Source organism: Colletotrichum jinshuiense, chromosome 8, assembly GCF_051148585.1.
Source record: "Colletotrichum jinshuiense chromosome 8, complete sequence".
NCBI lineage: Eukaryota > Fungi > Ascomycota > Sordariomycetes > Glomerellales > Glomerellaceae > Colletotrichum > Colletotrichum jinshuiense.
In genome coordinates this window covers 3,111,878-3,122,258 of record NC_139315.1, presented here as the reverse complement: position 1 = coordinate 3,122,258, position 10,381 = coordinate 3,111,878, and the positions used below count along the sequence as shown (strand labels likewise).

General features: G+C 53.7%; 3 protein-coding genes across 3 annotated transcripts; 1 reads left to right on the top strand and 2 right to left on the bottom strand.

Annotated features, from left to right (window-relative positions):
- Positions 1 to 367: 367 nt before the first annotated feature.
- EsH8_VIII_000831 (UBX domain-containing protein) lies at positions 368 to 1,999 on the bottom strand (the record flags this gene model as incomplete). The annotated part of the gene is made up of 2 exons (XM_083269873.1): positions 368 to 1,792; positions 1,862 to 1,999. The coding sequence occupies 2 exons, from the start codon at positions 1,997 to 1,999 to the stop codon at positions 368 to 370; spliced, it is 1,563 nt and encodes a 520-aa protein (XP_083129641.1).
- A 1,823-nt stretch (positions 2,000 to 3,822) lies between these two features.
- On the top strand, positions 3,823 to 6,765 carry EsH8_VIII_000830 (PAN-complex poly(A)-binding subunit PAN3; the record flags this gene model as incomplete). Its single annotated transcript, XM_083269872.1, has 8 exons — positions 3,823 to 3,892; positions 3,966 to 4,107; positions 4,694 to 4,854; positions 4,909 to 5,012; positions 5,068 to 5,250; positions 5,302 to 5,446; positions 5,495 to 5,647; positions 5,696 to 6,765. The coding sequence occupies 8 exons, from the start codon at positions 3,823 to 3,825 to the stop codon at positions 6,763 to 6,765; spliced, it is 2,028 nt and encodes a 675-aa protein (XP_083129640.1).
- Positions 6,766 to 7,489: 724 nt separating this feature from the next.
- EsH8_VIII_000829 (Sm-like protein LSM7) lies at positions 7,490 to 8,091 on the bottom strand (the record flags this gene model as incomplete). The annotated part of the gene is made up of 3 exons (XM_083269871.1): positions 7,490 to 7,620; positions 7,691 to 7,762; positions 7,863 to 8,091. The coding sequence occupies 3 exons, from the start codon at positions 8,089 to 8,091 to the stop codon at positions 7,490 to 7,492; spliced, it is 432 nt and encodes a 143-aa protein (XP_083129639.1).
- Positions 8,092 to 10,381: the final 2,290 nt, after the last annotated feature.

Here is a 10,381-nt window from a genome sequence, read left to right as displayed (position 1 = left end):
ACCTGCTGCGTCGCGCACCTATTAGGCTTGCCCTGTGGGACTCCAACGACGCCAAACATCGAAAGGCCACGCAAATCAGCCTTTTAGCGTCCCCACGACGCAACATCACCAGGTTGCCTCTTTCCATCAGCCTTGGCCTGCTTTACGCTTGACCATCTCGCTCGCCAGCCATGACCTCACCCGCGAAATGTCTTGGGCGTAACCCACAGGCTTCAGATCATAATGGCACTTATGAATGCATATTCTACATATTCATTATTGTTTGCTCCATTCCTGCGTTTACAAGATGTCGCGGTTGTCTACCAATGCTCGCTATCTTGGCCAACCAATTACTTGCTGTAAAAATGCCGTGGTTTTCCCGCGCCATTCATGACGAGTAATCTTCACCCTCATCTGACTCGCCATCGGCCAATGTCTCTTCCACAATCAGGTTTCCTGATCGCCCGATCTTCTGCCCCATCGTCTCCTCCTTGCTGGGTTCGTAAACGACTCGGGGCATGACAGATGCAATGCGAAAATGATACTCGTGCTCGTAACCCTCGGGTTTGATGGCGGTCTTCTCCGTAGGCTCTTCCGACGCCGTCAACTCGTCGTAACAATCCACAAACGCATACAGCGCTTCCATGGTCGTATCCTTCCGGAATCGGCGCACAATCCTTCCGGCGCCGGACGACTCCGGCAATTTCAATGCAATCCTAACAATGTCCTTGTCACTGGCTGGCGGCTCCTCCTCCATTGTGGCCGCTCGCCAGCGCTTCCATTTCTCTCGCTGTTCCTCCCGCCTTGTCGCAGCTTCCGCCGCCTCCTCGGCTTTCCTCGCAGCCTCCGCCGCAGCCTTTTCCGCCTCACGCCGCTGTCGCGCCCTTTCCCTGTCCTTGGCCAGCGATCGCTCGTACGCCGAATCCTGTTCATTTCTCAAGCTCCGTGTTACTTCTTGCGCTGTCCGTTCGGCCCGGACGCCAGCCAAATCTGGCGCGTACTTGTTGATGGCAGCCTGTGCTTCCGAAAGATAGGTAGAGGCTGGCATAGGGCCAGCCAATCGCTTGATAATGCTCATAGCAGTGCTTCCTTCCTTGGGTGTAAGGCAAACGACAGCCGAAAATGGATATTTGGTGCAGTTGTACTCCTGCGCAACTTGGTACGCTTCCGAGTCCAGGACGTTGCCGCCCCAGAGGATTATGTTGCTTGCGGGGTCATTGATGAAACTGACCACATCGGGGGCTAGCAATGTTTCTCTCGTAAATGATTCCGTGTCGTCGTGCTCTGGTGACATGAGGACAATAAGCAAGAACTTGAGGTCCTTCTTGGCCAAATCTTGCGCCTGGGCGATCCCGCCCTCGAACCATGGCAACTCGGTGTTTCCGTACTCTTCCTCAAACTCGCGCTTGAAACGTGCTGCAGTGTCCCGGGGCATCAGCATCCGGCGCCCGTTGGTGCTCCTCAATCCTGTTCCTGGCCCGCTTGTGATTGCTCGTGGCCGTATTTGCCGTGGGAGAAAGCTGAGTAGGTAGAAAACGGTACGAAACACTTTGGAGGCGAGGCTGTAGCCAATACTGAAAGGGGCCAATAGCAGCCCGATAAGGAACGGCGGTCGATGAATTGTGCCCGGCTGGGGGACGATTCGTGGCGCGGGGTCAGGCCGATCTCTCTGAGGTGCTTGCGGTCGACCTGCTGAAGCAAGCAGACTCTCTTGAAGATTATCATGCCGTGCCGCGGTTCGTGGTATGTCCTGTGCCATAGCCTCCGCGACTGGATCCGGGCCCTCGCCATCGAAGAACTTAGCGATGGCAATCTGTATTTAGAATGGTCAGCGCAACTTGGACTGGGTGTCTGGCAAGGGGGTTCGTTAAGCAGCACTTACTTGGACGTTCCATTGAGATCGCTGCAACAGCGGTATCGCGTCCTTTAGCTCCTGGTCTGTGACTTGAGTGTACTGCTGCAAAGCCTCTTGCTGGCTCGCTGACAACTGTCCTAAGTCCAAGTCCTCGCTCTCCGCCATGATGTAGGGTGATGATAGTCGCAAAGCCGAGGATGGCGAGTTGCTGGGGGCAGATATTTTGCGAATGCAATGCTTTTCTCAACAATCCATGGGCCAGACACTGGAGAGAAGCGAAATGGTGCAAGGCTGCGGAATAATTCGGTCAGAAGCGTAGGGTGGGCTGGCTGGTTATGGTTATGGACAGGTAGCAACGTGGCTCTGTAACGGAAATTGAACTGCAGGACTGCCAATGCAATGGCGCTCAAAGCCGGAACAAGGACCGAAGAGCTTAAACAGTGTAAAGACGGGAGAAATTAGGTCTCAAGGTACGGTAGAAGGTATGATGGAAGTTCAAAGGATCAAAGGTGATTGCAGTTGCGCACCTGTCGGAGAAGAGAAGCTAATTAGGTAGTTAGCTTTCGTCGAACGCAATGGTTGTCTGAGGTAATCCACCAGCCGCTGCGGCCCAGTGACGACACTTGTCCAAGCAGGGTACTTGGGCCTCAGGTGCAGGCAGAAGCAAGCGATGAACCGCGTTCGGGGAGCCACAACGTGTTAAGAGGGTCTTATCGCTTATCGGAGCGTTGCCTTGGTGTCGAACGACAGCCGGGTACTGGCTAGACGAATGATCACTATAGTGTAATATGCAGCTGACCTTATGTAAGTTGCCAACACATACCTTACTTATGCAACGCTACCTCTAATAGCAGAGTCCTTGTTCTGTGCTGTTTCAAAAAAGCCTAACCGACGTGGCTGGAGTGGAAGAACAGCATTAAGGGATATATACATATGTTCATATGTGTTCGTCTCTGGTGTTATATTCACCAAGAGACGCAACTGCCTGCCAAAAGTAAGTATGACGGAACTGCGTAGCCTCGCATATTCCCAGCGCGGCTCCAAGACACCTATTTCCCCTTTATTGGATCTTCTAGTGGGAGACCAGTATCCCTCATCCTACAATCCCCAGAGGACAATAAGGTGGGTAGACAACGAGCCACGGAACATGAATCAGGCCCAATGCACTTAGTGTAGGTCATTCCAGGTTGGATGTTGTTGGTGGAGATGCTGGGCGCGCACGCTCTTTTTTCCCTCTCTCCTCCCCTCTCTTTCTCCCCTTTCCGTTGTGCCCGTTGCTTCAGCGCGCCTGTGTGCCCTCGCCCACACACTTTTAGCGCAAAGTGATGGAAAGCCCAGCACCAGAGCATTGACGCTTAGCGCCTTCCAAGTCTATGCGGGTGTGTCACCGGCCCCCAAAAACTGGCCCTCGAGTCGTCAAGTTGATTCTCTCTGGCTTCAGCGCTGCGGCAATCTCCCACCACCAACACCGCTCTGCATTTCAATCCTCTGGCAGAGCCCGCAACACCACCGCCGGCTGCCGGTTCCTTTTCTGCCGTGGACTGCCGACCTCCTCTTCGTCGCCGCGCGCATACACATTTACCATTCTGTACCAACTGCATCGTCTTACATCATTTCCTGCTCTCAAATTGACCATCCGCCAGCCTCAACAGTGACCGTATCGTGTCCATGACCGAGACACCTACCCCACCAAATCTGTTCGAGCCATGGGAAATGTCTGCAAGGATCAAGTGCGTCCGCCCAAAAATGTCCCCCCCGTCCGGCTTCGCGCCAGCCCCACGCGAGCTCCAGTCCTTCTTCTTCTTTGCCCGCCTTTGTCTCCCCCCCGCCCAGTAGCCCAGTCCCGTCCACCTTCAGCGCGCGCGCGTTCGACCATGAAAACGACCTCGACAACCACTCGACCATGGGCTCTGGATTTGGCTGACTCTGTGCAGACGTCGTAGTGTCGACCAAGGGGACGAAACCTCCACCCACCGAACTTTTTGATCATGGCGACCTCGCGATACCCCCAGTCCGACCTTCGTCGACAAGTTGGGTCGCCAAAGCCCAAAACCCGAGGCGAGTGGACGCGCATACCAAGTCCGACCACTTTACCATCACAGGATCGCTGACGTCTCGTCAATTGGCTTAGAAAACAAAGATACATTATGCCGAAACGTACTTATATATGGACACTGCCGATACGAGAACACCGGTTGCGCCTTCAACCATGACCAGAACCGGTCCAACTCGGCCCAGAATAGCCCTGGGGGGCAGAGCAACCAGTCTGACTTGTAGGTGACTCTCCAATCTGCATTGCTTTGCTTTTACACCTCGGCTACCGGCATCATATGCTGCGAATACTTGGGATTCACCAACACGTTCTCTCCCGCTCGATACCTCTCCGATGAAATGAAAATGCGGCTTGGCTGTAACCGGGTTCGATACAGCGCCGTTGCCGGATATATGTAATACGTATGCTGGGAATGGTTGCAGCTCCGCATAACGATAGTTTCTACACCCATGACTCTCTTGTGGAGGAGGAGAGGCGGGGAAGGAATATTTTGCATTCTAGGTTGAAAGAAATCGTCTTGAGTCACTCTAGACGAGGGCGGGGGAATATCGCAGAAATTGGCCTAACACTTGATGACCAGCGGATACCGATGAATGGGTTGCTAGGCCTTGTAGTCCTGGGTCAAGAGGTCATTCCTAGTGGCTGTGACGCAAAAGGCTCAAACATCCCTTTTGAGAGCATTGTGAAGACGGCGGAATTCGACACTTGTGCAGTCACATGTCGAATTTTGGTCTCTCCGTTGAACGAGGGACAAAGTCTACGTTACGCAATATGAATGGGCAGAGCTAACATGGCGATCACAACAGCGCGAGAAAGGCACTCAATGTCGATTCACCATCCTTCACCCCGATCGGCCTGCCCTCGATGTCATCTCCCAGCGCAAATGCGTTGGGAGGTTCTTCAAAGAAGTCGACATTTTCCTCTCAAGCTGCCAGTGCGGCAGTATTTACTCCCAGGGGAGCAGGTTGTGTGTGCTTGAACAGCCTCTGTCAACCGTGAACCAAGACTAACCTCTTGGCAGCTGCAACGCCTGCTGCTGCACAGGATGGCGAAGCTTCATCAACTGTCTTTAACCCCGCGACATTCCGAGAATTTACTCCTTCAAATTTTGAATTGAGTACTGGTGTAAGGAGTCTTTCTTGCCTGACAAGGTAGTCAAGGCTAAAAAAAAACCATCTAGATTACCGCCAATGGCGCAACCCCAGACACAGGGCTCTCATATGACCCTTTTACTATGCCCAATGTTAGCCAAGCTTTGCCGGCAACACCATTCAATCCTTATGCGGATGACCCGACTGGCCTAGCCGGCTCAAGCGCAGCATTCTTCCAACATCAAAACGCCTACAACGCCCCTCTTCAACCGGTAAGATGGCACATGATGAAAATTGAATGCAACGAGACTGATCGAGTGTAGCTCCAATACCACCTCTATGCCCCCGTGGGCCCATACAGAGATGACTTATTGCCATTTCAGAGACAGGTTCATGACTTTTTCCTTCCCGAAAAGCTTCGCGAAGACATGCAGCGCAAGTCTGAAGCGCTACAACAGGTCATGCCAAGTGAGTAAACGACAAACTTGAGACCAACAGAGGCTAACACCATAGCAGACTCTACGCTACCTCCGCTGGACAATTATTATTCGCTCGTCCCTCTTGATACTAGTCATCGGAAGAGCTCCAGTGTGTTCGGGTATACCACCTGGGTGTACAAGGCCACGTCGTCGAAAAATGGCAAAACCTACTGCCTCCGACGGCTCGAGGGTATGTTTGAGAAGCAAAGACTACCTTGGCGCGACTAACGTGACATAGGTTTTCGGTTGACTAATGAGCAAGCCATTCGATCGGTCAAGGATTGGCGGAAACTCAATAATGGCAACGTGGTGACAGTCCACGATGCTTTTACTACACGAGCATTTGGCGATAGCTCCCTCTTTTTCGTCCAAGATTATCATCCCCTTTCCAAGACACTCGCCGAGCTACACTTTACGAACCCGGGTATCTCTCACGGCACCCGATTCAACGCCAAGACACCCATTGCGGAAAGCGTATTATGGGGCTACGTTTCCCAATTAGCAAGCGCCCTGAAGTCCATCCATGCTCTAAACTTGGCCGCGAGATGCCTCGATATGAGCAAGGTTATAGTCACTGACAAGAACCGCATTCGCCTCAGCGCCTGCTCCATTCTGGATGTGGTCCACTTCGAAACCCGCCGTCCCGTCCAGGAGCTACAGCAGGAAGATCTGATTCAATTTGGCAAGTTGATACTATCTTTGGCGACGAACACGCCGCCAAACCAGCTCACCAATCTGAAAGGTTCAATGGAGCAGATGAGCCGGGCGTACTCCAAGGAGATTACTGATACTGTATTGTGGCTTCTTACTCCCGCACCAGCGGGCGCCACGCCCAAAGGGATCGAGGACTTTATCAGGGGTATCGCAGTTCATATGGTAGCTACGTTGGATGCCAGCCTACACGAAGCCGATACGATGAAGTCGGAACTGTTCCGGGAATTGGAGAACGGCCGGTTGGTGCGTCTAATGACAAAGCTTGGCGTCATCAACGAGCGACAAGAATTCGACGGTGATAGGGCATGGTCAGAAAATGGCGAACGTTACATGCTGAAGCTGTTTCGCGATTACGTCTTCCACCAAGTTGACGCCAATGGTAATCCTGCGGTGGACATGGGCCACATCATCCGGTGTCTTAATAGACTGGATGCCGGCAGCGACGACAGAATCTGCCTGACAAGTCGAGATGAACAAACCAGTTTCGTGGTGAGCTATAAGGAGCTCAAGAAGCAGCTCGGCAACGCATTCGGAGAGTTGCTTAAGGCAGGAAAGCAGCCGGTGACGCGAGGATTCCAAGGCTCCTCCCACTAGTGCTGGGAAGTCCTTGGCTATGGTAACGATCTATACCGTGGTCCCAACAGCGCAGGGGATGAAGCTCCAAACATTCTGGAGGATAAGGCTCCAGTCGACTTGAACGACGAGACATGCAAGGCTGTAACGGGATGACCACTGGGATTGGTTTACGGAATTGGATTACAGATGGAAGGTCGGACGGGGCCAAGAGCTGTTCATGGGTGTATGATGGAGATGCGACATGGGCAGCAGTTGCCTGGCTCGAGCGTATAGGAACCATCAACTTGAGCCGGGACAGCGGTTGAGGAGAAGTAGAGGGATGGGAAGAGCGGTCTCGCTGGATGCGGGCTCCATCACTTGAGACGCAGGTAGATGAAGCGACGTGGAGAGAATAGTAACGAAACAAATCTCTTTTTATTCATTCATTTCGTCATCTGCGCCTTGCATATCGGGCATCATGGCGAGTACGGTAGGTTACGATTCGTCTTCGATGACAAAGCGAGAACTGTGTCCGTCTCCTTGCGCCAACACCACTTTTGTGCCAGAGGGTTCCCCTCCCACTTATGTTGACATGCCATCGTCGTTCATGCCTGCTGTTGAGGGTATAATACCAATACAGCCATGCTATATATACCGGGCAGAAATCCCCATGTGGCCTTTCGTCGTTTGGTCTTCCTCCTTCCAGTTGCAAGACTCCATTACCCAGTCATCTCGTCAACACCCTCGGTGCTGTGGTTCTGGATCATTCCTCCTCGGGTTGCGCAAAGGGATTCGCTATGGGTTCGCTGCCGTCGACGGGGCTGACGAGGACCAGCAGGGTTCCGCGAGCGACAACGAGGCCGAGAGATCGGGTTGTTTCGTTTCCTTCCTCGTCTGTGCTCCTTGTCAGCAATACTGTCCGCGCGAGTTGGTTTTCATCCAGGGGTGGGGAGGAAGCAGTTACCTCTCATGACCTCCTGGACCTCGTCCAAGACCAGGTTCATCAAGGCATCATATCCCTTGAGTGTGCCGGTGACTATTGGTCGTGTTAGCAAGGATGCTGGCTTTGAACCATGACGGCAGGACAAAGGGGAAAGAAGTTCATGCCGAGGGTTGGCGGACTTGCGTGTACGAACCTTCGCGTCCGCCATTGAATTTGACGGTAATCTGTTTGTCCATGTACTTTGACAGGTCGAGAATGTTCTCCTTCTTGGGCCTCTCGCGGTCGCCGCCGGAACCCTGAGCTCCTCCGCGGTCGCCGCCTCCGCCGCGCCCTCCTCCTCCTCCTCCTCCTCCCCGCCCACCGCGGTAGCCTCCACCACCGCCTCCTCGGCCGCCACCTCTGTGCGAGCCTCTATCCGCCATTGCGCGCGACTGGTTGTTTGTGAATGTGGTGTGTTTTGTTCCGCGTTGCGGGCGCAGTATTGCAGTGCTGCAAGTCGGGGACTTGATCAATCGGATATCGTTCGCGCCTTGGGGGAGGGGGTTCGCACGCAGGGGGGGTGGTCTTGCGTGACGTCGTTGAGATTATTTGGTTTGCCTGTACCGCTGGGCCTAGGGTGAGGTCGGTGGTCGGTGGGAGGAAAATGAGGAAGCTCAAGCTTGGTCCGGGCTGTGGTGGGGCCAGGTAGCCCCCCCCGCCGTCGAGCGTCCCGGCCTCCGTGATTGGCGGGGTACGTTTGCCTTGGGATCAGGTACGAGAGGTGAGGTACCTCCGCAACAAGAGCTAGATTGATGATGCAAAACCGGTTGCTTTCAGGTTGGGTTTCATGCCCATCAACATATTCTCGAAATGACATGTTGTTTCTAACTTACTCTTTGGCACTGGGAACCATCTTTCTGAATTTGGCACAGATCAGGTCGAGGCTCATCATAAATATAGCTAAACAACGGCCAAGTGTTTAATTGCAAGTTTTGGGTGCACTCATCAACGCCATCCTCTTCACTGAATCCTCAAACTAAGGCATGCATCTAGATTCTAGAAAGCTGCGTGTAAGCAGAGCCCCTCCCCTATAATGTCGGGCATGCCGGAAGGCCAAGCTCGCAGTATAACAGCCTGTTGGAACGAAGGAATAGGGACATCTTCTAAGAGATAATATTGTAGTGGCCGGGTTCATTAAGACTTTTCCCGCCAAAGGCTTCCGCGCCGCGGGAAAAGAATTTGCAAGCAGCAGTGGGCACAGCATAGTGGCCAAATGTTACGAACCAATACACGTTTAATTTCGTTTGGACCAGCCAGCTGACCGATGACTTTGCAGCAACGCGGGAGAGGGAAAAAGATAAATAAAAAATGAAACGTCTTGGCGCTGATAAGTAGGGCGTCGTTGAATGCGACGGCAACAATGGTGGACCAAGCATCGTGTAAGTGCTGGGCGAGAAGCGTGGGGACAGACAAGGACGCAGCAGGCCGGCCGAGCGGGCTGATGCCTTTTCTCCGTATGCAGTTTAAGTTGGGGCAAGCAGGCTGTGCAATTCCTTGGGCCAACCCAGGGGCGTTTAGGCCAGAAGGTAAATTTCGTTGCCTGATTGGGAAGCAGATGGCGCAGGGTGAGCGATATATTTGACTGTGAGGGTTTGGCCGTCGTTGTGATTTCCAGGATGTCTTGGCATTCTCTCTGCGCCACCCAACGACGAGCAAGGAAGGGCCAGGGCGATGGAAGACGCGCAGGACGCGCTAGGCTTTACGTCAGGAGCTAGGGTTGAAGCCGGAGGAGACTCGTGTGGTTGGTACGAGGCCGCGGGCGTAAAGATGAAATTACGCCTCTCTGGTCATTTGGTCCGCATAGGTTACGTACTACAGTTACGAGGCGAGAAGCAGGTGGGAATGTGTCAGGAAAGGAATGGCGGAAAAGGGAAACCAAACAATCAGCGAAAGCGAACGGAGCGGGGGGAGCAGATCAAACATGACAGGCCCGAAATAAGGCATTTACCGGTCAGTGTCGGGTGTATATAGTTACATCACAGTATCCATGGAATCCGCACGTGCGTGAGGGGAGCCAGCGGACGACTTGGGACATTGTGATTTCTTACCGTCTCTGGGAGGTGGATGAGCGAGGCGTTGGGGGGGATTAGGTGGAAACGCGCCATGTGCGATGCAGACGAACATGGCTTAATTGGAAGCATGATGGGAGTGTGAAGGCGCCCGGGACAAGGTATAGGGCTTACTCGACCAAAAAGCCGTACAGCAAGATGCAAGGACTTTAATTGTGAGTAAGGCGTGTGTGTGTCTTTAGGGGGTGGGGGGGCTGTTCGAGTCGTCGCCCGAAACACGACAGGGTCGGCAGCCACTGGTGGATGTTTTCCAACGTCGTCGAGTAGGGGCGTAGGTTTTTGATGTGTCCCTCGCGTTCCGCTCCGTCCGAAAGAGACAAAGCTTCCCAACCGTCGGGTCTCCGTCTTTCCTCCACTGCCCTTTCCAAAAAGGATCCCTCCCGCCAGAGTAAGTCGGCCATCTCCCGGTGCTCCTCTCGCCCCTCGGCCTGCGGGCGCGGACGCGGGCTATTCAAGCTCTTGGCAAGGGACGACGATATGGCTGCCTCTCTCATGTACACACTGCCTACCTACCCTGGCACGGGCATTGGGCTTTCACTGCGTCCCTCCCCCGTCCGCTCTCACACTACACACATATACACACACACACACTCCTTCCCCTTCC